This window comes from Solanum lycopersicum, chromosome 1 (genome assembly GCF_036512215.1).
Source record: "Solanum lycopersicum chromosome 1, SLM_r2.1".
In the NCBI taxonomy this organism is placed as follows: Eukaryota; Viridiplantae; Streptophyta; class Magnoliopsida; order Solanales; family Solanaceae; genus Solanum; species Solanum lycopersicum.
This window is the reverse complement of record NC_090800.1, coordinates 49,753,086-49,781,000: the sequence shown is the minus strand read 5'-3', so window position 1 is coordinate 49,781,000 and position 27,915 is coordinate 49,753,086. Positions and strand designations below refer to the sequence as shown.

The following is a 27,915-nucleotide window of genomic DNA, read 5'->3' as shown; positions in this document are numbered from 1 at the left end:
GGAGTGGGTTTACGATATCCTCATTCAAAGCAACATAACACATAAGCATTTAAATACACACAGATAACTTGTCCTAATCATGCATGGGGACCCTGTTTGTGCCTAGGGTGGGCCTAACACATTCGAATGATGTCCGTGTGAGTTTAAACCAATTAAATGATTCCCCCCAAAATAATGTTTAACAATGAGGAAAATGTTCGAAAAGAGAAATAGACAAACCCACGCAGGGGCTATTTAGAAAGTGCGATAACATCAGGCCCACGCAGCGGCTAAAATAATGCGAATACAAACAAAGAAAAACCAGCGCAGGGGCGATGTCCACTATGCTGCTCCGTATGGTGCCACTCCATCGTCGTCTTTCCAGATTTTGTGATGTTGGAACATGTACCTCAGCATCAGCAAAAACCCCTCACCCAGACGACCTTTGTCTTCTAGACTCTCATATCGCATCCTCTCGATTTTCTGCTGGATCCAGCTGTCGAACTCATCATACCCTTGCTTCAGTCTCTTGATCTTTCGAGTTTCCCTCTTGAGTCCGTCTTGATTCTCTACAAATTTGGCATAGACCTAATTAGCCTCTTCCTTTAGCTCTCGCAATTTGGCCACTGCTTTGGCCTCCTTGTCTGTTACACTGCGAAAGCTACGCGGAATTTGAAAGGAGATATTTGGAAATGAGGTGGGCTAAAAATAAACAAAAGGGAAATGGGCTATTGGGTTTAAAAGCTGAAAGAGGGAGAAACGGGCCTGGGAATACTATTTTGGGTTATCTTAAATTGGTGGGGGTAAAAGGAATTGGGCCTTTAATCTGAATATAAGAAGAGAGTAGAAGGGAGTGGGCTTGGGCTGCTGAAGAATATTGAGCCTGGAGTAATATTTAAAATGGGCCTGGGGAATTAGAGAGAATTTGTGTGAACGGCCAAAACTAAATCAAGCTAAGTTAAGGATGGGTTGGTCTAATGAATATCCAAGTTTGGCCAAACCTAAAACAAAAATGAATTCGTATCGATGAATCAACGAGCTTCCTTATCTAATAATTATAAAATTGTAAAAGTGATTTAAAATATAATTATAAATTAAACTAAGACTAGTTTAATAAAACATTTAAATGTATATTTTGATGATTTTTTTTTGGAATAATCATAAGATATACTACTTATATACAAAAATATATCATCGAAAATTATGTCAAAGCGTATTCGAAGTAACATAAAATTCATGTGTTATATATTTTTAAACTTATATATATATATATATATATACATATATCTATATACATATATACATATAAATACATATATATATATATATACATATATATTTTATTTTCTATTTTTTAATTTTCGCATGATTTATAAAACTAATTAACTTAAATAATTTGAAAAACTCCTGAGGCTCGATATTTAATTTATACCAGCGCGGGTCAAAATTTGGGTGTCAACAACCCTATGCTACATCCAGCCAAAACTAAAACCAAACATTAACAACTAACTACACTAGTAAAAGAAATCAAACAAACAAAAGAAAGCTATTTGACCGAAATTGTTAACCTATTGTTGGATAGATTTTACACCTTGGATTGCCTCCCAAGTAGCACTTGATTTAATGTTGCAGAAAGACTCAGACCTTTTGATAACTCAGACTTCATCAAGATAATATCCTCAGTTACTTTTTGTACTCTCCGTATTTCCCAGATAAAGATTGTTCCTCTGTCTATTCGCTTCGAACCTAGTTCCTTCACAATTCTCAATCTCCATCACTCTATGCGAGACCACTTGCTATACTAAAAATAATCCAGAACACTTGGACTTAAGCTTTCCCTGAAATTAGGGAAAGCTAAAGTTAATTATAAGTACAAGACCTCCAACTACGAATCTCGCTTTTCAATCCTTTGATCATGGTACTTCTTTATCTTCGATTTGTGCAAGGTTGCATTTTCTGTAGGCTTTTAGGCAAAATTCATCGAGCTAATTCAAGTCATTCACAATTTGAGTTCATAGGCGCCTCAATCGAATATAAGCTTCTTCATTGCACGCATGGCTTTATGATCTAGATCTACTGGCAAATGGCAAGACTTCCCATATACAAGTGGGTACGGAGACATACCTATGGGAGTCTTGCATGCTGTGCAGTAGGACCATAAAGAATCATCAATCTTCCTTGACCAATCCGTTCTATTGTGTATTCACTGTCTTTTTGAAGAGTTCTTTATCTCTATGTTGGACACTTAGACTTTCCCACTAGTTTGTGGATGATAAAGACTAGCGACATTATGGTGGATGTCATACGTCTCAAGCAATGTTTTAAACAACTTATTGCAAAAGTGGGAACCTCTATCACTGATAATTGCCCTTGGGGTGCGAAATCTAAAGAAGATATTATTCTTCAATAATGCAGTTATACTCTTGCCTTCATTTTTGGGAGCGCAATTACTCTTACCAACTACGATATGTAATTAACCGCAACAAGAATATATGTCACCCCTTATGAACTCACAAATGTCCTCATAAAAGCAATGCCTTATACATCAAATAACTTGATTAACATGATTAATTTCATAAGGAACTTTTATATCTTTCAAACCCCGCCCTCTCTTTGGCAACGGTCAAAGACTTGGGAAAATAATGTGTCTTGCTGGATATTTGGCCAAAAGTTTCCACAGTGCAAAATTTTATGCAGAGTCTGAACACCACTATGATGCCTACCAACATGTGATGAATGAAATGCCTTAAGAATACTCAACATCTCAACCTCTGGCACATAGAGACGTTTAATCCCATCAACACAACTACGGTACAAGTATGGATCATCCCAAATGAACATTTCTACATCATGTATGAACTTCTTCCTTTTGTAAGACAACTGATCCGGAGGTACCACATCGCTTGCCAAATAGTTATCAAAGTTGGCAAACCAATGAATTAGGTTATGGGAACCATCCAATACTTTTTCACATGGTAACATATCATTTATCTCACACTTGTCACCATGCTCGAGTAAAGCATAATCCTCCAATCAAAACAAGTGATCGGCGACTTGGTTTTCTCTTCCCTTGATGTATTTAAAGACAAAATCAAATTGTTGAAATAATAAAACTCATCTAATGAATTGTGGTTTTGAATCCTTTTCCATAAAATACCTCAACACCAAATGGTTTGTGTGCACTATTACCACAGTCCCAAGTAATTAAGAGCAAAATTTCTCGAATGCAAACACCATGTAAAGAATATCTTTCTCTATAACTGTGTAATTATTTTGGGATCTATTTACAGCTTTGCTTGCATAGTAAATAGGGTGATGTATCATCTCATTGCTTTTACCCAATACCACGCCAAGCGCCACACCATTAGCATCACACACAACTTCAAATGGTTCCCCCCAATTTGAAGCAATAATGATGGGCGCAAAGACCAACTTCTTCTTGAACTCTCCAAATATAATGAGACAAGTACCATCGAAGTCAAATTTACCAATCTTTTCAATCAATTTGCGCAAACGATTGCGAAATTTTTGAAAAATCTTTTATGAACCTCCTATAGAAACATGCATTTCCTAGAATTCTTCTCACACCTTTTATCGAGATAGGTGGAGGAAGCTTTTCTATTACCTCCACTCTAGCCTTATCAACCTTAATACCTTTCTTAGAAATATGGTGCCCCAAAACTATGCTCTCTCTTACCATAAAGTGATATTTCTCAAATGTTGCACTAAATTGCAATCTCACACCTTTTTTGATACGTCAGCCAAATTTTCAAGGCATCTACCAAAAGAGTCACCAACCACCGAGAAATCATCCATGAACACCTCAATAGTGTCCTTCATAATGTCAGATAAAATTAATATCATGCAATGATGGAATGTTCCAGGAGCATTGCACAACTTAAATGGCATCCATTCGAACATGAAGGTCCCATACAGGCAAGTGAAGGTCGTTTTCTCTTGGTCTTCCGGAGCTATAGAGATTTGATTGTAGCCCGAATGCCCATCAAAGAAGAAATACCATCCGTTTACTACAAGTCTATCTAGTATATGATAAATGTATGGCATAAGGAAATGGTCCTTCTCTGTCCAAGTATTCAACGTCTTGTAATCCATGCAAACTCTCAATCTGGTCACTGGTTACATCAGCACAAGCTTGTTTCTTTAATTTGGGAACAGAGTAATGCCACCATTCTTAGGCACACACTAAACAAGGCATACTTCACTACTGTCCCCAATGGAGTATATGACTCCTGCATCCAACCTTTAAATATTATCCTTCTTCACATCCTCTTGTATAGGCAGATTTAATCTTCTATGATGCTCTATATTAGGCTTATGATCCGACATCAATTGAATTTTCAGAGAAAATATAACGAGGGGAATTTTGATAATATCTTCAATATTCAACCCAATAGCTTGCTTAAACTTCTTTAGCACTGCTACCAAACACTCGACTTATGGACCATTAAGATATGCCACAATAATGGCTGGAGTGTCTCATCCATACCCAAGAGTGAATACCTCAAATGTGGGGGTATAGCCTTCAGTTCCAATGGAGTTGCCTCTTCAACAAATGATCTCGCTGGTGGAGTCTCAAAATTTTTCTTATCCAAGTCCAAATTCTTCGGATTTTGCCGATATACACACTTATCAAGTGCACCCACCAAGGTGTCATACTCTTTGATGAAATCTCAAATTTCATTATCAAGCTTGTAACACCTTAATACTCATTCTATCCTCGATTTTCACCTTTAAACCACTCTCACTTTTAAAAGTTATAGTACATACCGATTAGAGCTTACTACTCTACTTCATGGACCTATAGATATCAAAAATCTTTTCCTCAACTGTTAATTCTTAACATCGTATGCCCTTTCTCCATGTCAAACAACCACGCCCCGTGGAAAGGAATGGTCTCCCAAGGATAACGGGAACCGCAAAGTCAACCTTCAAATTAAGAATAACAAAGTACTCCAGAAAAATGAATGATTCCACTGTCAGTAACACGTCATGGAGCAATCCAATAGGCTTCTTCGCATTTCTATCCACCATGAGCAACCACATGTTTTTTTTAATTACCCAATACTAGTTTCTTCTAAATGTCAAATGGCATGCGATTACGCTAGTACAAAGATCACACAATGCCTTGGCAAAGTGGCAAAAAATGCAATAACCTAATAGTCTAAGGGAATGTAAAGGCACTAGGAGCTTTTTTTTCGGCACAAGGGATGTTATAGCAATATCACTACAATGTTGAAACTTTTTGTCATCCTCAAAACTCAGAGATCTCTTGTTTATAACCATATTCTTTATAAAACTTGCATAACCAATCATTTTCTCTAGAGATTATATCAACAGAACATTGATGGAAAGTTGTTTTAGCATAGTGATGAACTTGCAGTATTTTCCTTCTTCGGTCATCTTTGATAATCTTTGAGGAAAGGGTAGGACTTGGCAAGGGACCCACTTTCTCTATGACCACATCCTCTTTCTCAAGCAAACTCTCATGCTTTGTTCTAACCTTTGTCACCTTATTATCTTTTTAGTATAAATCTCAACCCGAGATTGCATAGGTGGGAAAATGGTTTTCATACCCCCTCGAGTAGTGAACGACAAATAATGTCCATCATTCTTTGGATTCTTGATTGTGTTGCTTTAATGAGTCCTTAGTTTCCTTTGGGTCATTGTCGTAGACAACTGACTCATTAGTAGCTCAAGATCCTTGATGAAACTGCATATGAATCTACTTTATGATGAATACCGAATAATTCATTCCTCATCTCCTTTACATTCTCATTATTCGCATCGATCCTTCTCATCTTATTCTTCATCATATCCTTAACTTGCACCAAGTTTCCTACAACATACCTAGGGGAAGATTTTCTATTTTAAGGGAGAACATAAGATCCAACTCAATATTTTCCGTTGTTTTAGTTGTTCCGGTTGTAATTATTGTCGCAGTTGCAGTTCCCATCTCGAACATATTGTCTCTCTCAATTGTAATTGCCATAGTCCTAATTTCTGATCCCTTCGTCTTGGCGACAATTATTTGTGTTGGATCCTTGGGCGTTCTGTTGTATACCCCCCCCATATTATCATTCACTTCATATGCATCCTCCGTTGGTGGATTTTTTGTCAACTAGTTCACCGCATTCACCATGTGTGCACTCCAGTCACATGTGTCACCACTAACCTTAGATGAGTTCTCGTCTACGCTATCCCTTCGTGAATATCATCTTTATCATGGTCATTTTTATAATGAATGACAAAGATGTTTCTCAAATTGTCTGAAATTCTTCTACTCCAAGCTTTGTTGTTTCGAGATATCTTCTCTATTTTCTTTGTGATCTATGCCCAGGAGCATTTGCCATACGAACCTCCGTTAATAGTATAAAGCACTGCCTTGCCATTGTCATCCTTCCCTAAAAGAATTACTACTTCAACGACTCATTATAAATAATGTCATTCTGGACACCTCTCAAGAAGGGAGTGAATCTATACCAGAATTACTCACAGACTCTCCAGGTTGAGCTATAAAGTTCTTGAGCTTGTCCTTCTTGTATAGTATCTGGCATACTGGAAAGAATCTTTCTAGAAATGCATTTGTATACTGATCACATGAATAAACAGAGTTGTACGGAACTCATTGAACCATATAGTAGCATCTCCGGTCAATGATAGAGGGAACACCCTCACCCCAATGACATTCATAACCCAATCTTGTCGACCTATGCAACTTTTGCATACATAGTTTAGCTTAGCTATGTGAGCACGTGGATCATCTGTCGGCAACCTTATAAATAAACTTATCACTATCAGAATCAACTTGAAGATACTATTCACCACAAATATATGTCCCGGAGGTAGAGGCTGGAGGATAAAACGTCCATCACACTCACCGATATTTATGTTGACTCTTTAATGATCATTCAGACGTGCTACTTGAGGGACTAAGGGTCTTAGTGCTTCTCCCAATTTTTTATTAGGTTGAATTTTATTATTCTCATTAACTTCCCATGGTGGTTGGAAACATACTTCATAACCCAATCCTCCTATGAGAGGAACATTCGTTACTCCTTCATTATTCATTCTACGCAAGTTTCTATCTAATTTTTTATCGTAAAGAGTGAGCCGTTTGCCTCTACTTTTTTTACTTGGCATACACTAATGTAATATCCTTAGGGACACAAAAACTAAAACAGTAAGATTAGAAAATATTTTACTAAAGTTCAACAATGTAATTAAACTTAATCTAAAAGTCTTATTCCCCTGCAGTAGCGCCAAAATTTAATACGCTCAAGATACGCCTCCCAAAAGAAGCATAAGTGATCCTTATTAAGTAAAGAACCGAACGGTTAGGTTGGGGTTGATTCCACGAGGAATATTGTTTATACTTAAATTTAACGCACGATTATATTCAGTTAGTCAAGGTATTTTGGAAACAAGTAAGTAAAAATGGAGGTTTCTGAAATGAATTCCTAAGATTATGTGATTGTCAAGTAAGAATGAGTTAACTTCATTTGTTAACATGTTGTGAAAGTAACTAGGGTGTATGTGTTCCCCACAAGCTCATAACACAGTAATGCTAGTTATAGCAATCATTTCCTAGCGTACTTCATGCAAAGTCATGTGTTATGTATCACTAAATCCGTGGTTCGATATCTAGAATTTTACCTTGCACCTTGGTCCTGCTACGTATGTATAATTTACTAACCCTTATTTTTACCTAATATTAGACATCGTATCAGTGTATGGATTATGTTCACCCTCACAGCAATCGACACTAGATTATTATATTGTATCACACTACATTTATGTTAATATTACTTTTCGTATTAACTACATCCTTGGTGTGGCAAGTAGAAACAAGGCGAGTTCAATGTTTTCAACTGCTAAAAAGACTTTTAAACGAAAGAACAATGCATGCAAAACTCTATTCGAAGATCACTTAATTACTATTCATATGTTGTTAATTGCTCATGGTTCACACAACCCTAGTTGTGGATTTTTACTACCCATAATCACAAGAACACAATTCATTATTTTAAATGAAAAAATATGAACTTACATAGTGAGAATAATAAACCTAGAATTTCAACTTAAATATCAACATCAAAATCGTTAAAATCAACTTAAAAAATCATTAGTTACTTAGGTTTGCAAAAAAATTTCTCCAAAGTCTCAAACTAGACCAATAATAATAAAATTCAACCCCAAAAATGAGTTTAACATACCCTATTTATAGAAAACTAACACATAATTTAAAACAAAAAATAAGGAATGGTTTTCACGAACACTTCTTCAATCTATGAGACTGACTTACTGGCCGTCAATGGATCTATGGTTCGTAAGTCCCTTCTGTAAACCAGCAATTAGAAACTACTTCAGCATCCAAAGTACACCCTCTCTCAATCAAACAGCGAAGCACCAGTACGGTCCATCAATCAATCAACGGTCCGTCAATGCCTCTTTGTGACTCCATACTTACAATCTTCACAAATCAGGTATCAGAACCCTCGCATTATCATTCTACGAATTACCATTATGGTCTATCAAACTATCGATGGACCATCAATTCTTACCACGGTTCAAAACTTTGTACATTTCCTTAATTTCATCCAATGCATATGATACCCATCTACGATACCCGTCTACAGGGCGTCAATGGATCTACAATTTAATATATTGCCTCTATGGATGCCTTTTTATACACTTTTTCATTCGTCTCTTTAATTTTATGGCTAAACATCTTTCCTGCAAAAAATGATACAAAACCATCAAAATCAATCCAAAAATATTCTAGACTTACACAACTCTTAATTTAAATGCATTAAAGATACTATAAACTCACGGTATATAAGAAGATAAGGTCATTGAGTTTCCTTGATGATCATGATTTTTTCTTGTTTGAAATTCTCACCTTAAAGAGTGAAGTGAGTGTGGGAATTTTTCTCGATTTTGTAGGCTCATTTGAGATTTCGAGTGGTGTTGGTAAGGTTTCTTGTAATCAAGATTGTTTAGATGAGAACCTCTATAATATTGAAGTATAAATTGAGATCTTAGACCAGTAAATTAAGAAATAGAAGAGTAAGGAAGTGCTTCCATTAGAATGTGAGGAGTGGAATGTTAGTAAGGATTTTAATTGAGGGTGCTTATTTGGGAGGCCAAGGGCCAATGATATGTCTTTATGTCCTTATGTTCCCTTCTATTACTCCTCTAGCTCAAAATGATTAGTACTCCTTGACACGTTTCACGATTTTTGGAGTCTTGGATTTTATGTTTGTCCGATGGTTCCCTTATCCTTTAGAGTTACTATTATTTACTTTGGTAGGGTTTGCTTCATGGTTGTAAAATCTCTATTACTTTTAGAGCCCGGTAATGTTATTATTAGCCTTGGTAATGCTCGAGTTTGTTAGAAAGGAGTAGTATTCTAGGTTGTTAGTAAAAAGTGGACTTTCTCCGAGGTGACGAGATTATGTGCTTCAATAGCAACATTGATTGAAAGTACCGATATCCTCATCCTTTTCTTCAGATTCGTATTTTATCTTGAAAATCAAGATGTCTATTTATGTGCTTAGTATGTGCTTTTGGAGTCTTGTGTGATTTATGGGCTTTACGTGACCTATTTACGATATGTATGTTCTAGAGAATTTGTATATAAATAGAAAAGTAGTTCCTATGATTTATGTTGTGACTTTCCTATATGCTTCATAAGGTAAATGGTTAAAATTATATACATGTTTTTTTAAGATGTAATTGCATGATTGGTTTCAAGTTATTATTATGAGCAAGATATTAATATGAGAAGGTACGTTCTCCAATAAAATGAGAAATGTTGAAGTTTTCATGCATAAAGAGTTTGTAGATTTAGTTTCTACTTTCTTCTGTTGCATGAAATATGTTTGAGGATGGAGTAGATATTTTCTCATAGTTTGAGCATTGCTTAATAATGTTGTATATTTTACTTCAAATGAAAAGAATTGATAAAGCTAATTAGCTTTGCTTATAGTAAAATGGCATTTTGCTCTATATTGTGGTGTTAAGCTTACTCTTATTTGAAAGTGTGATTCCTTCCATGGTTATGTAATTTATGATGCTTAGAAATGGGGGTAAAGGGTCACTCTTAAGGGGGAGTTGGTCTTGTCTAGCTAATGTTGTTGGTGTGTGCATACATGTTTCCATGACTTCCTTATGTAATGCATGTTCAAGAAAATTTGTGTTTTAAAAAAAATGAGTTTATATGAATTGTTTTTGTCATGTTGTAGTGCTTCGAGTAAGAAGTTCATATTGTACTTCATGAAAAGAATATATGAACATGCTTTAGTTTGGAGTTGAAAAATTCCTCGTTGAATAAATGCTATTTTGAAAAGTATGAAAATTTGCATATGAGATCCATGAATATATCAGGAGCATATTATGAATTGAAGATGATAGTTCCTCCTCAAACATAACTACTTATAAAAATTCATGTATGTTAGGATTGATAGATGTACTCCCTTGTGTTCGCATTTACTATGCTGAAATGAAGTTGAAGTTTCCTTTATGTAATGTATTATTTGGATACTTTATGCTTGTTGGTCTGTTACTTATGACTCTTTAAATTCTGTAAGATGTCGGAATCGTCATTTGAGGATGAATGTTCCTAAGAGGGAGATAATGTAACATTCGAAGAATTGATAGGTGAAATTATAGTCTAACGTATGAACCTCATAAGTTTATTTATAAATTGGAGATATAAAAAGTTCCAAAATTTTGGCTAAGTATAACCTTAAGGTAGGGTTAAAGGAAGGCAAATTTCACCTTTCTTTGAAGCTTCCATTTACCAATACCTTTGTCAATTTTGACCAAGTATATTTTCAAGAGAGTGTGAAAGGAAGGTAAAAGCCTTCACCACCCTTAGAAGCTTACTTGAACCAATGACTTAGTTTTTAGGGGCTATACATGTAAGGGTTTAAGGACAAAAAAGAGGGCCCAAGCGAATGGGGACCACCACGAGTAGGGGCTGCCGTAAAACATTGCAGTGCACGTGTGCAAGTGGGGTCCACTATCGCTTATTCCCTTGTAGACTAATGCCTTAGCTCTAAAAATTAAAGCCAAAGTCTAAGGGAGGATTCATGTCTATTAAATCCTGCTAAGGGCCTTAAAAGCTCCCTTTCTAATTCCCTTAGTTTTGTTTGGTAAATCAAAGAGAGGCTTAAAGAGGGGTAAAAATCGTAACTTCCTTTTTAGTGTACATTAAATAGAAATAATCTATATTATGTTTAAATAAATATACTTTTGGTATTAATAGGTCATTGAGTACCTCCATGGATATGCCTTTAGATTTATAAAGCTTAAGGCAACTCCAAGGGAGGGTATAAGTTAGGCACAACAATTCAAGAAGCTTGAATGCTTCCTTAAACATTTACTTAGTTTTTTTCGGCTAAGTTTTATGTGGTAGGGATTTTTCGTAATATTATTTTTAAGTTAAATTATAAAGTTAATATATATTATATTACTTCTAAGTGGCTATATAATATATTTTATATTAAAATATCCCCAAAACGAATTACATTCAAAAAGACCCACTTCAAACCAAAAAGTTCATCTTCCTCGGAAAGTTTCTCTCTATAAATGAAAGAACAAGAAGAGAAATATTGAGGCTTGGGCTAAAAAAACAATTAAGTGTGTTTCATCAATTCTTAAAGTATTCATAAGAAAGGTATGAAAGTCTTCAGTCTTAGGAATCTTTCCCCAAGAATCCCTTTAAATTATGATTTCAAACATACCCAATTGTTTTCATCCAATAGCATGGGTCACCGTACAAAAAAGATTAATGGATCAATATGATTCTTTTGGATTATATATCATTAATTATTGGTGAAATTATGATATATGTATAGAGTTTGAAGAAAATCCCAACATGATCCATGTCGTCCCCTTCTTTTTCAATTGTAAGCCCTTGTACCGATTGATTGATGTGTATATATTGATAAATTACAATCTCTACATTTATTAGGTGATTTTATTATGAAGTTACTCTATCTCATGTTCTATTGCAAAATTCCATAGATCTAGATCACCTAGATTTGTATTGATTATAAGTAAAGCTTAATGACATGAATTGACTTAATTATGAATTATATGAGGGATTATTGTTTTGTACTGTAGACATTGAGTTGTATATATCCTATATGACTATAATTGATCACTATTAAGGCATGTGGTAAGGTCACCTAAGAATTGGGTATATTTGGTGATCATGTGACACATTGCTTGATAGTAAATCTTATATCATAAAGATGCCTCCTAAGACTTTAAGGGTAAAAGATAACATGAATAAGTTAAGAATGTTTGGCTTTAATAGGGAGATTCTATGTATGTTTATTTTTGTATGACCCTATTGTAAGAAGATCTCACCCACATGACCTAAAAAATGATCCAATGAGTTTATGCATGAGATGAATGTCTTACTTGAGTCATGATTATATCTATGTTCCCTATATTACATACTTTATGTGTTTCATCAATATGATCCTTGAATGCAAGGTATGATGTATATGCACGATTAGGGTATTATGTATATTTTTATGTGCTCCTTTTGGGGAAAGTGTATATGACGATAATGTTGTTGTCACATTGTAAGGAAAATTACACACAAACCCATGCATGAATATAACTTTGATGTATCTAAGGTGTACATTGAAAGGTTAGTTATTATATGCACCTATACATACTATTATGCATGAAAGGTACATTATGACTAGGCTGATCAATTTAAAAGGTGGAGGTATTTGATTACTGTGCATATTGTCGTATGGAATTAAGATCCTTTTTCCATATGACCCTACACATGACTATGTACGATATGATATGATTATGCATAATATGTAAATTTAGGATAGTATTAGTGTGTTAATTTAAATGTATTTATACTGAAGACACTATAGATGCAATGTGAAAGTACTTCTCACATGAATATGAATATGATTATGATGATTCTGAGAGTGAAAGTTAGTTCTCACCTTATTGAATCAATTATCTATCTTATGACTTCGGTTAGATGAAGGTTATGGACATTGAGGAAAATGTCCCTCCGCTAATGCAATAGGGTTGGTCATCCAAGTAATACTCATGAGATAGAAGCCCCTCCACTAATGTAATAAGCAGGTTTCTAGAAGCAATCTGCCTATACCATAACTATGTGCTGACGTAGGTCTTAGTTAGTGGATCCACATTATAGCTATATAGTTAGTTCTACCTTAGGCATGTAGGATACCTTTTTTCAGTTTTGGGTTATATGACATCTAATTCCATATAGATCACATGGTCTATGTTGGTTAAAGATATATTCCCTCTAATAAACAAAAACATGAATTATGAATACGGAAGTCAGTTCTGTGGTATAGTTCCTCAAAAGGGTCTACTTAGTAGGAGTGGTAATATTGGATGACAGTCATACATGAAACAAGTGGACTTTTAGAATAGTCATGGTGTATTCCTCTTATGTCTATGAACTATTAATATGTTGCATGAACCATGACTAATGAATCCTTGAGATGATTTGCTTAGTATGAGAGGTATTATTTGATGTGACTCATGCATGACACAAGTAGACTTATAAAGTACCCATGATATAATTCCATTTTATTATGAGGACTTATGAATATGCACTCTCTATTGACCTAAAGTTATGATCGACTTTGCTTGACATGATCTACTTATTTTAAATGCTTCTTTGTTATGTGTATTAGCTATGAATAAACGAATGTGTTTCAATTATGTGCATTTTGACCAAAAGGTGGTATTTAGTATAGATATTATTATGGGTCTTCATCTACATATGACACAAATGCAACCTAGTGTTACTTATGTGGTTCTTCTATTATGAGGTAACGATACTGATATTTGACTACAAATTAATATTATCTTTTGTAATGAGTCATATTTACATTATAACTACTAGTATACGTGCCCGCACGTTGAAAAAATATTCTTAAATTAAGAAAATAAAATTAATAATGGTAACTTTTCTTTTAAAAAAATATAATACTACCTTATTAGTATTATTATTATTATTATTACTATTGTTATTATTATTATTATTGTTATTATTATTATTATATTCTCTTAATGTTATATGCACTAATATATAAAAAGATTTTGTCTATCTAAAATTAACATCAGATTCTATGCTATAGCGACAATTTTTAAAATTTATTGATGAATTAATATTTTGCTTTTTTTTAAGAATTGATTTCATAAACAACTCATTATTTATTTATTTTTGGCTATTGTTACAGATAAAATAAGTAAGTAAACAATCAATTTATTGATATAATCTTAAAGACAAGACATTCAAACTGTTATATTTATGATATTTTAAAAATTAGTTTAGAGATAAATGTTTTTTTTTGTAAAAATTAGTCCATTTTGTTTTATTAGTATCTTAAAATTTTCTATCAAATACTGAATTGATTCTTTTCTTTTTCCAATCTTCGAAAAAAATTAACCATTCACATATGTTATGTGTGATTTTAATAATAAAATTAATTCCTCATGTCCAATTTAAATAAAAATATTTTTTTATCCTTTAAAAAAAAATTATGCACTTTTTGTACTATAAAATAAAAAATTCTTACATTATAAAAGTAAACTACAAATATAATGACAATAGATTTTATGTCAATAATTTTTTTTATCATTTCTTGAAATATTTGAAGTTGTGTTGGTGTCCTCCTGCCTCCCCATATATATTAACAGAAACTAAAGAGCACTCTATTCTAATTGAATCCAAGTATCAATTTATTTTAAAATCTTCTTAATCAAGTAGTTTAGAATTTTTTAAAATAAATTTTATTCAATGGCTACATCAAGCAAAGATTTTATCATTGGAATTCACAAATAACCATTATTAAATTAGTAATAGTTATTAATTTAACTTTTCATGTACTATCATTCTTTCATTTTTAGCATATAAATTGCAAATTGGGGAAGTTTTAATCATTTCAAAAAAATTGTTAAGATTAAAGAAAATACGTCAAGACAGATATCTTGATGAAATTTTTAAAAAATAGCTTAAAAATAAAAATTTTGGTAAAAGTAAATTCATTTTCTATTATTTTTTTAAAATTGTCTATAAAATGTTGAATTGTTTCTTTTACCTATACAATCTTCAGAAAAAAGAATTATGATATTATAATAACTCAATTTGAAGAAGTAATACGGATTAACATATTTTAAATGAGCGTGTCAGCTATCACATTAATATTTGCTAAAATTCTACATTATAGAAAGTGTGAAGAAGTTATAACCATCTTCCAAACTGTAAATTTCAAAATTTTCATCTTTTAATTAATCTTATATGTTTTATAAATAAATTTTAAAATGTCAACATTGCACATTCAGAATGGCCCTATATATATATAAAACTAACCGCATACATAACTTTTGTTATTTTAATAAACATAAAATAATTATCTTATCACTAATTCAAAAAAATTAATTTTTATCTTTTTATATTATAAGAATAGAAGAAATTATGCACCCATTATGCAGTTTATGCACTATAATAATATTTATAAGTTCTCAAGAAAATAATAATTATACAACAAATTCAATGACAATAGATTTTATATCGATATTTTTTTATCGTTTCTTTATAGATTTTCTATTAATTCATAAGTCCTTCGACATACTAAATAGAAATAAAGAGCACTTGACTAAAATAGATTCATAACATCATTTTATTTTGAAATCCTATGGATAAAGTCATATTAAGAGTTTTAAAGATAATTTGATTTCCATAATCACATAACATTTATTTTAAAAATACATATATAATTAACAGTAATAGCTATTGATCAGACCCAGGATCGTAATTGGCCATGCTTCACAATAAAGATGATTTACAAATTTAAAATTATCAACACTAAACACATTGTACTTTCTTATATATGTGTAAGTAACTCTTTTATATATATGACTTTTCATGTCTATACCAAAATCATGTGTCTAAATTATCTAATACAATTGATGTGTATAAAGACGCCAACTTCAATAACAATTACAACATATTCAATGAAATTTCCAGAAAATAGAAAATATAATTGTAGACAATAAAATTCGCGTCGAGAAAACAATAATCTAGAACGGAAAGTTATAGCAACAATAAATTTTACTATTTCAAATGCGAGTGTTACAATCTCTATAATTCCTCTGAATTCGCCTTTTCAAATATAAATTCAAGGGCTTTGAAGCTTGTTCTTGAATCTATGATGAACTTGCACTTCGACTTTATCTTGATCTTGACTCTTATATGAATCGAAGGGCTTTGAGCTTGTTCTTGAATTTGGTGGTCTTGATCCTTATCGTTCTTGAACTTGAATGCTTGAATTCTTAAACTTGTAGCTTTTTAGAGAATTAGATGGCGTTTGTACCACGGAGTTTCTCTAGCTTCTTGTTTAGAATTTTCTGTCTCTTTTCTGAATTATGAGCACCCGTATTTATAATTTTAGAATAGAGGAGTTGCGATTTTAATAGGATTCTTTTCAGCCAGTCAGATTTAAGTGACATGTCATTTGGGCATTATGGAGCGGGCTTGTCATCTTTGACACATGTCATGATTCTATTGGTTTCTTATTTAACTTGGCATGCCACATCATCTGCACACGTGGCACCATTATGGGCTCTAGAAAGAGATGGGATTGGGTTTAACAAATTGGGTTCATCCAACGTAGCCCAAATCAATTAATTTAGACTTTAATTAAATCCATATTTATTGAACTTAAATATTTAACTCAATTATATCAATCCACAATATTTATTTGGATTAATATATTTATGAATTCAATATAATCCGGATAACTTTATAAATTTTTATTTAATAAATTTTAAATGATTATAAATGCCCCCTACTTCAAGTCTTGTCGAGATATTTTATCTTTTAGAGACTAGGCTTGAAGCATTTACCTGTTACTAAATTCATCTTAGTCAAAAAATGAATTTTAATCTAATTAACAATTGTAATCCTACTTAATTTACACAATCACATACACACACACACACTCTCTCTCTCACACACACACACACAAACACACATACACACACACACACACACACAAAAACACACACCCACACACGCACACGCATGCACGCGCAAACACACACGCGCGCGCACACACACACACACACACATATATATTTGTCAAAAAAGGAAGAAATTGTAATTGAATTGGGAGATGAATTTTATCCCACCACATGACATATATAAATAGATAAATTGTCTCCATAATTTTATCTTCAAAAAAAGATTGTAAGCCTACGACGAAAAGGGCATACTCAAGGTAATTTTCCTCCTTCTTTATTTATTTTCGTCACTTTTTTACAGATTGACATGTCTGTCGTAGAAAATTCATATCTCATTGTAGAAAGATTGAAATCATGAACCATTTGATTTTTCATAAACTAGTCGTTTCGATCTCTAACATACCAAAAATTCAAAATTTAATAACTTCAGAATCATTCTAGATGATTTTTTGAAGTTAGCTCTAGATTTTGTCATGCTAAAAATTCGTCACTTTTTTACAGCCTTACATGTCCGTCGAAGAAAATTCATATCTAATTATAGAAAAATCAAAATAATGAACCATTTGATTTTTCAGAAACTAGACTTTTCGATCTCTAACATATCCAAAATTCAAAATTTAATACCTTAAGACTCTTTCTAGATGATTTTTTGAAGTTAACTCTAGATTCTGCCATGCTAAAATGTTTTAGATTTCTATGACTTACTAAAACTCTCATGTGTTGACGTAGGAGCAACGAAATCACAATACGTTTGATGATTCCGAATCTAGAAATAAAGGTCTACAACACATCCAAGATTCCAGATTTTATACCTTCGGGTCTCAAAAATCTTGACGGGTATCAATCTCTCCTTTACTTGTATTTTCCTCCTTCTTCTTCTTCTTTTTTTTCTTTTAACGTCCATGCCTTAATAAAATAAATAAATAATACTTTTAAGGTGTTCCATGGCCCCGAATGCTTAACAAATTTAAAACTTTACTAGAATGTCATGTAACTCTCCCGTCCTGAAAATAAACTAAAGGTGTTACAAGGTCTCGAGTTTTTAACAATAAAGCTTTACTAGAATACTGTGTAATGCTCCCACCTTGAAAATAAACTCAATGTGTTACAAGGTCCCGAGTTTTTAACCATGAAGCTTTACTAGAATACCGTGTAACACTCCCGCCTTGAAAACAAACTCAAGGTGTCACAAGATCCCGAATGCTTCACCAATTTGACGCTTTACTAAAATATCGTGTAATGCTCCCCCCTTGAAAATAAACTCAAGGTGTTACAAGGTTCTGAATGTTTAACCAACTTGAAGATTTAATGAAATACCGTGTAACGCTCCCGCCTTGAAAATAAACTCAAGGCGTTACAAGGTCCCGAATTTTTAACCATGAAGCTTTACTAAAATACCGTGTAACGCTCCTGCCTTGAAAATAAACTCAAGGTGTTACATGGTCTCTAATACTTAACAAACTTGAGGCAGGATAATTCATGAAAAGACCAGATTAAGGTGCAAAGGGGCAAATATTGTCCACCTTAACACATGAAAATTTAAAGATCTTTTAAAGATAAATTTGTGGAAACTCTAGCTTAAGGTGCAAAGGCACAAGTTTGTCTACCTTAAGGCATATAAATTTAAAGATTCGTTGAAGGATAAATTCGCAACAAAGCTAGATTAAGGTGCAAAGAGACAAATATCATCCACCTTATAAAGATCCTTTTGAATATACACCTGTGAAAAGGTCAACTTAAGGTGCAAAAGGACAAATCTAGTCCACCTTAAGGCATGAAAATATAAAAAGATTATTTTAATTATACACCCGTGAAAAGGCCTAGCTTAAGGTACAAATGGACAAGTTTTTCCACCTTAAAACATAAAAATTCAACGATCGATTGAGGGATAATCCACAACAAAGTAAGCTTAAGGTACAAAGGGACAAACCTCGCGCACCTTTAGGCATTGAATTCAATTACATACGCATTTGGAGACTTCTACTTACATAGTTGAAGTCTTACCTTCATACTTAGACGATTTGAATACATCAACCTGTATACATAGAGAATTTGGGTACTTCAAATAATAAACTCGAAGGATATAAAGACTTCAATTTGCATACTTGATCTAATTTAAAGACTTCAACCATACTAATAAGAGACTCATATTTTATAAGGGTTTCCCCCTCCATTGACCTATCAATACTTTGTACAAGCCTAAAGTTATATGAGACAAAAGATAAAATAAAATACAAATCTCTTTGACTTTCATGCGACAAATAAAGTGGAATTTTTTTTTGACACTCATGTAACAGAACTTGGAATATGGTTCTAAGCGCCTAAGTACCTCAATAAAGAGGATCATGTCACAACGTTGTTTTGGGGATTTGAGTAATTTTTTCTGTGGTTGTGCCGTACATAATTTATACTCTTGCGGCCAGGAGTGACATGCAATTTAGGTTCGTCCCTTAAGGAGCATCATCTTACTTCAAGGATAGTATCTCTTTAGAAATTTAGCATTAATAGGACCAATCCTTAATCCATCAGCATCAACAAGCTTGTAAGCACCATTTAAATATGATTCTTGTACGAAATATGGTCCATCCCACTTTGAGATAAATTTCCCCCCAGACTTGTGAGAATTAATGATGGATCTTCTTACCGCGAAAACTTGATCTCCAACATGAAATCACCTCCTGTTTTTAAAAGCACGAGATAGACAAGATTGATAACATTCAAGTTTTTGATGGGATTCTAACCTCATTTCATCAAGTGCTTGTAACTCAAAAAGACGCAATTGAGCATTTTGTACCTCAGTGAGCCCTTCTTGAATAGCAAGTCTTAAGGAGGGTATTTGACACTCGAGTGGCAAGACTGCTTCAACTCCAAAAGCTAGTGAATATGGTGTTGCTTGAGTTTGTGTGCTATATTATGTCCTATATACCCAAAAAGCTTCTTCCATTCTTTCATGCCAATCCTGTTTGGATTTGGAGAAAATTTTCTTGAGAAGGTTGCATAGAGTCTTATTGAATGCTTCAATAAGACCATTAGCGGCAACATGGTACATAGAAGATTTACGCTTCTTAAAGTCAGAAAGATCACAAATCTTGTTCATTAACTTTTTATCAAAAGGTTTGCCATTGTCTGTTATTATATAATGAGGGATACCAAAGCGATATATATTATTTTCTCGGATGAAATTTGCAATATTCTCTTTCTTCACCTCTTTAAGAGTGACAACTTCAACACATTTTGAAAAGAAATCATTTGAAGCCAAGATGTACAAGTGTCCACCAGAAGACTTTTGTAATGGTCCTACAATATGCAGTCCCCAAGCATCAAATGGCCAAGATGCAATGGTTCGGTGCAATACTTCGGGTGGATGATGAATGAAATTCGCATGATTTGACAAGCATCGCATTTCCTAGCGTAATATAAGCAATCTTTCACCATTGTTGGCCAGTAATACCCAATCCTCTTTGTGTGAAAGTGAAGTTTTAGTCCAGATTGATGTGATCCACATACTTTTGAGTGTGGTTCTTGCAGAGCTTGAATCACTTCTTCCTCTCCCAAACATCGTTATAAAATACCCTCAAATGATCTCCTATATAATGTATCCTTGTAATAAAGGAAATGAGGTGCACGACGGCGTATGTCAGTTCTTCTTCTTGGATTTTCTGGAAGTATCCCATAACATAGGTAGTCAATAATGGGTTGTCTCCAATCTTAATTCGCAGCTTCAACAATAGCGACAATATGATCAAGCTTATTTTCAATATATTGTTCGTCATTCAACGGTGATACTATCTACTTTTGAAAGAGAGTTACATGCGTTTGATCACGAAGGGTTAGCGGTGAAGCTATAGTAGCCAATATATCAGATTTCTTATTCTCTGTTCGACGCACATGTTGAAGGGTTACATCTCCAAGCCATATTATCAACTTTTGAGCATAATCATGATAAGGTCGCAATTCAGGCCTTTTTACCTCATAACTTCCTAAGAGTTGATTCATCACCAATCGACAGTCACCAAAGACATGTATATGTAATTGTTTTATGTCAACGGCCATTTCAAGACCAAGTATCAGTGTTTGATATTTATCGATATTATTGGAGCAACATTGTTTTAGGGTAAAAGAGAATGGTAGAATCTCTTCTTGTGAAGTGATGAACCCCACGCCAGCACCAGCTTCATCGCGATGTGTAGCCTCGTCAAAATACATTTTCCAAAGAGGTTGAACTTCAATTAACGTCACATCGTCATTAGGAAACTCATTGGTTAACTCCCAATCATTTAGTATAGGATGGTCTGCTAAGAAATCCGGTAGTGCTTGTCGCTTCATGGATTTCTGAGGGATGTACACAATCTCAAATTATTGGAATTGGAGGTACAATCTTGCTAGTCGATCATTAAGGACAGGTTTTGACATAACAAACTTGATGGGATTTGCTCTAGATATAAGGAGGACAACATGAGCTTGAAAATAATGCTTCATCTTTTGAATTGAGAAGACCAGTGCCAAGCATAAATTTTCAATTTCTGAATAATTAGCTCATTTGGCGTCATCGTTCTACTTAAGTATTAAAGAGCATTTTCTTTGCCTTCACTATTCTCTTGAGCTAACAGGGCTTCTACAAACCTTTCTTGTGCTGCAATGTAGAGTATCAATGGTTTTCAAGGTATAGGGGCTGCCAAAACCGGAGGTTTCGCTAGATACAATTTGATACTTTTAAAGGCTTCGCTACATGTTTAGTCCCAATTAAGAAGAGCACCTTTCTTCATGAGATGACTGAATGGTTGACATCTCCCCGCTAGATTTGAGATTAACCATCTCAAGTAGGCTTACTTTCCTTGGAGACTTTTTATCTCATGAATATCTCGAGGTGCATGCTTCTTTGATATTATATCAGCTTTGGCTTGATCAATTTCAATTCCTAGATGTCTCACAATAAAGCCAAGGAACTTGCCAGATGTAACTCCGAAGGAACATTTCAATGGATTCATATTAATTGATATCTTCGGAGTAATTCAAACACCATCCTTAAGTCTTTAAAATTATCAGCCCTCTTCCTCGACTTTACTACAAAATCATCAACATAACATTCAACATTTTTATTGAACAAGTCGTCAAAGATATTTTGCATAGCAATATGATATGTGGAGCCAACATTCTTTAAACCAAATGACATCACTTTGTAGCAATAAATACCTTTTGGCGTGCGAAATGCAGTGAGTTATTCTTCTTTTGGTGACATGTAAATTCGATTATATCCAGAAGAACCATCCATGAACGACATTGGCTCATAACCAGTGGTGGCATCAATCATTAACTCTAGAATGGGAAGAGGAAACTCATCTTTACGGCATGCATTATTGAGATCTCTAAAGTCAACGCAAACTAGAATTAGACCATTCTTCTTCCTCACAAGAACAATACTTGAAATCCATGTGTGATATTTGACCTCACGAATAAAGCCTGCCTCAATGAGTTTGTTAACTTCATTTTCTATCAACGGAATCAAGTCTTGTCTAAAACGTCTTGAGCTTGTTTAACAGGATGAGAACCATTTTTGACTACCAATTGATGGACCGCTACTCCAAGATTCAATCTAGGCATTTCTTTATAACTCCAAGCGAAGACATCTCTATATTCTTTGACTATATTTATGTAAGGAACTTCTTCATCAATTTCTAGAAACGCACTCAAGTAAGTTGGATTCTGATCTTCATCAGTGCCAAGTTTAAATTCCTTCAAAGGATATATTGTGATCTTTACTCTTTTTTCAAGTTTTGGTGGAGCATCTCTAGCATATTCCTCTTCCACAGGATCATTTTCATTGACAGATATATGACAACATGAGACAATATCTTCTACCTCTTCCTCAATCTTCATTTGAGGCAAAGAATCGTACTCATTTTTTATTGTAACATCGTTTGAGGAACCTACACTTTCTTCATCTTCCTCATGCTCTTTTGTGTAAACCACAGTATGAACCTTTGCCTTGAGTTCCTCTTTACAGGAAACCACAAGTTACACTCGTTGCCTCATCCTAGAAGGAATCAAACTTCTGAAATCCTTTCGAATTAATTGTGAAGTAGGCGTTGTAACTTTCTAATAACTTCTAAGGTTCTTGTTATTCTTCTTAAGAGGACCTAACCTCTCAAACCCAGAAATTTTTGTTGTCGCTTCACCAAGTCGATCAAATACATAACTTCTCAAATAAGAATTCGCATCCGCAAAGTGTGTCTCCACTTCGGTCAAAGAATTATCATCAACAACTATCTTTCTTTCAATTCCACCTTCAAGATATTTCAAACATTGATAGTTAGAAGATGAGACAATTCTATTCTCATGTACCCAAGGCCTGCCAAGTAATATATTGTATGATATCTTTGCGTCACTCACATGCATTCACTTACTTGCTCGCATATCTCCCATGTGGATATTTAATTTAATAGAGTCTATGGACCTCTACCCACCTTGATTAAATCCTTGTATCAATAGAGCACTTTCACTAAGTTCCCTAGTCGTGATGCCAAGTTCCTTCACTGCGTGGATATGCAAAATGTTGACTCCAGATCCTTCATCAATTAAGATTCTATTTATCTTCTTCTCTACAAAATAGAAGATCGTTATCTGTAAATGTGATTTTAGTAACACAGACATGTGCATCTTGGGAAGAAAGTTCAATAGATTTTTCAAAAGATGAAAGAGATATCATTTCTGAGATTTCCCTTGTTTCTTTTTCTTATTCCCTTGGAGACACTTTTGGTGAGGATTGACTCGTTGTTCCTTCTTTTACAGTAGGAGGAACCTTCATTGGTTTTTCTTTATCCACATTAAAACATGATGCCTCGACATTGGCTTGAGTAGATTTTGTGTCGAACGAATTTGGCAAGAATTCCTCTAGCGTCACAAGACGTCGAGGTTTTTGGGAGTGATGCACTTCAACCTTTGCCCTTTTGAAGCACTTGATATATTTTTACTTCTCTGATTTCTTCACCATTTTTCCTCTAACCGGTTGCTCGGATAATTCTTTTCCTAAGCTTGACTTGTTGCGTCTTCGCCTAGTTACAAGAATCCAACCCTCATCACCGTCTATGTCAACGTCCTGTTCTACTGGTTCTTTTTCATGCTTTTTAGAGAAATATATTTGGACCAGATCCAATGACCCAAACGTGATAGGGATCTGTTTAGAAGTAGCCTTCTCATCATCAAGGATAATTTTATTTTCGCTAACCAATCACCTCACTCTATCCTTAAAGACAAAATTTTTTTCAAGAGGATGACTCACAAGTCTGTGATACTTGCAATAATTTGGGTCATCAGTTTTTCCAGCTTCATCGGGTCGCTTCATCTCTGGAAAGTCAATGAGCTTTAACAAAAGAAATTCATCAAAAATTTCAAAAGTTTCAAAATCCAAGAAGGGATACTTTTTTCCTTGCATCTCCCTTAGCGTCGACTTTTGATTTGAACGTGCTTGGAAAGTCGTTCTCACATTTTGTTTTACGCCCTTATTCATAGTGAACTTTGTGGGTGATACATTTACACTCATGAGTTCTTTGTTGTCATTTCTGGAAAGAAACTTGCTCCATCTATTGGGTTCCTGCTTGTCCCTTCCTTTACGAGGATCATGGACAATAGTCATATCTTTTCCGACAGATGACATGCTCAACTCCATATCATGAGCGCGATTTGCTAAATTCTCGAACAATTTTGGTTTTATTCCTTGCAATATGTAAAGAAGATCGCAGCTCGTTACTTGAATACACATTTCTATTGCAGAAGCTTCACTAAGCCTAAACTTGCAATTTAGACTCGCGTTCCTCCATCAATTAATGAAATCAATGACCGGTTCATCTTTTCTTTGGCGAGTATTTGTGAGTTCTACCATGCTCACCGTGTGCCTTGTACTATAAAAGAGATTGAGAAATCATGTTCTAGTTTCTCCCAACTATCAATAGAGTTAGGTTCGAGATCCGTGTACCAATAAAAGGCATTTCCTTTTCGAGAGTGGACAAACTATTTGACAAGATAGTCTTCATATGTTCGAGATCCGTGTACCACGAGGTGCGCGACATGTTTTGGATTTCATTTTCCCTCAAATTGTTCAAATTTCAGAGGTTGATAACCAGTAGGCATTTTAAAGTTATCAATCCTAGCAGTGTATGGCTTAGCATACATAAGAGAAGACTTGGTGGAGACTTCATTTTTATCTTTGATAGTGCCTTCAATAAAGACCTACAAACGATCGAGTGGGATCATTCCTTCAGAAGAAACTGGCATCTCTTTAACAAACAAGGCTTTCTTAACAGGATCTTTGATTTCTTGAACTTCAATGCCATTTCCAGGTGCACGGGTCGAATCTCCATCTAAAAATCCTTCTATCCTATCCATCAACTTGTCAATTCTAGATTCTTGGTGTTGTACATGCTTCGTCAATCCTTCAACAAGCTTCGTCAAATTTGCGAGTTGTTTCTCAGGAGAAGAAGAAGCAGTCACCATCGTTTGCATGATCATCGGAGATGCAGGAGAGTAACATGGATTGTCGCGTAAGTTAATTTTCAGTGGACTCACGTTACGCGATATACGTAGAGATGATTCATAAGTTGAATCATAGTTCTCCCTTGTTGTAGAGTTCTGCGAACCAGGTTGCTCAAGTAGAGCCAATGTCTTCTTGATCTTTACAACAACACTACTTCCTCCTTCTAGAGCATATGTGGAGGAACTTGCTCCTTTTGGAGTCGAAGACCCAAAAACAGGAGTTGATGCAGATGACACTTAAAGCGTTTGTTGCCCTAGTGTTGCAGTCTTGCTTCTCGTAACAGCTCGAAAACTTCCAAAGATAACTCCAACGATGCCTTCAACTTCAGTAGATAACTTGGAGCTATTGATCTTAGAGGAGGATCGAGAGTTTTTGTCCATGGAAGTCATCTCGATATTCTTTGACGTTTGAAATGTTGAGATGAGTGGTAGAGATTGTCCCACTTGGCATGTCAATTTTGTTTGCAACAAATCATAGACATATGGAAAATAAATAAACCATACAAATAAAATATGAAGAAACGTGATATTATTAATCAAGATAGATTGGGGGTACTGTTTTGTTGATCCCTTGATTCTACTCTCTTAAGAATTATTCATGACTCAAGGGCTGTTAGTGGCGTGTTTCTCGAACTTGGATAATTTAGATTTGACCTCTCTATAAGAATTTGTGGAGTGCTCGAGATCTTGATCTCTTTATGGATTTTCCAAGATGCCTTTTAAGGGAATTTAGTACCCTTTATATAGGCATAAACTAGGGTTTAGGGTTGAGTAGCCTCCAAGAATCCTTATTTGAGTTGAACACAGAGTGTAGAGTCCCAACTTGAATTGAACGCATCTTGTAGAGTCCCACAAAATTTCAATAACTACAAAACCCCCTTCTTCAAGACTTGACGGAGTATAGACTTGTGAAACTCAAAGAAGAGGCTTGAAGTACTCATTCTTCCACCTTTGCAACTTCATATTTTTAGATTTGATTTAAGAGAGAAGAGATGAAGGGCATATTTGGTTCCACTGGGCGTGCCACAATTTGTAGATAATAAAATTTGCGTCGACAAAACAATAATCAAGAACGGAAAATTATAGCAACAATCAATTTTATTATTTCAAATGCGAGTGTTACAATCTCTCTAATTCCTCTGAATTCTCCTTTTCAAATATAAATTCAAGGGCATTGAAGCTTGTTCATGAATCTATGATGAACTTGAACTTGGACTTTATATTGATCTTGACTTTTATTTGAATTGAAGGGCTTCGAGCTTGTTCAGGAATTTGGTGGTCTTGATCTTGATCGTTCTTGAACTTGAATGCTTGAATTCTTAAACTTGTAGCATTGTAAAGAATTAAATGGCGTTTGTACCAAGGAGTTTCTCTAGCTTATTTTTTAGAATTTTGTCTCTTTTCTTAATTATGAGGACCTCTATTTATAGTTTTAGAATACAGGATTTGTGCTTTGTATTGGATTACGTTCAGCCAATAAGATTGAAGTGACATGGCATTTGGGCTTGATGGAGCGGGCTTGTCATCTTTGACACATGTCATGATTCTATTGGTTTTCTTATTCGACTTGGCATGCCACATCATCAACACACGTGGCACCAAGATGGGCTCTAGAATGAGATGGGATTGGGTTTAACAAATTGGGTTCATCCAATGTAGCCCAAATCAATTAATTTAGACTTTAATTAAATCCATCTTTATTGGACTTAAATATTTAACTCAATTATATCAATCCACAATATTTATTTGGATAAATATATATATGAATTCAATATAATCCGGATTATTTTATAAATTTATCTTTAATAAATTTTAAATGATTACAATAATATTTTACAAAATTAATATTCGATATAATTTTCTTCAAACATGTTCAAATAAAAAAAAAGAAGAAAAAAATCTTATGCGAAGCTACATAATATGAAAATTAGTAATACAAAGTGATTTTTTTCCTTACCATCGCAATCAAACAGACAGACATCCATAAATTTGAGAAATTGTCAAGTGTTCTCAACAAAAATTGACAGAGCACTTGATTTTAAGATTTTCCTAGTCTCTCTCATTGATTCTTTAGCTTTGATAAAATCAGATAAAAAATAAACCAAATTAGCACAAAATACAAAATCAATCACTTATTATCAATTCTTAAACTTTTCAAATGAATAACAAAATATGTGTTGAATCAATGAGTAAAAAGATTGTATGCATATTATTCACGATTAAACATTGTCTATCAGGAAAAGAAATCCTCTGAGAGAGGAAATAGGGGAAGTGGAGTAGTTATGGTGGTTTTCTAATTGTCTTCGAAACAATTTTTATTAATTTTAAACTTTAACTTAT

At 34.0% G+C, this 27,915-nt stretch overlaps 1 protein-coding gene across 1 annotated transcript; it reads right to left on the bottom strand.

The window, feature by feature from the left end:
* Window positions 1-19,957: 19,957 nt before the first annotated feature.
* On the bottom strand, window positions 19,958-21,372 carry LOC104647218 (uncharacterized). The gene is made up of 2 exons (XM_010322187.2): window positions 20,857-21,372; window positions 19,958-20,452 (listed from the first exon to the last, which is right to left on the bottom strand). Exons 1-2 carry the CDS (start codon window positions 21,370-21,372, stop codon window positions 19,958-19,960), a joined length of 1,011 nt encoding a protein of 336 aa, XP_010320489.2.
* Window positions 21,373-27,915: the final 6,543 nt, after the last annotated feature.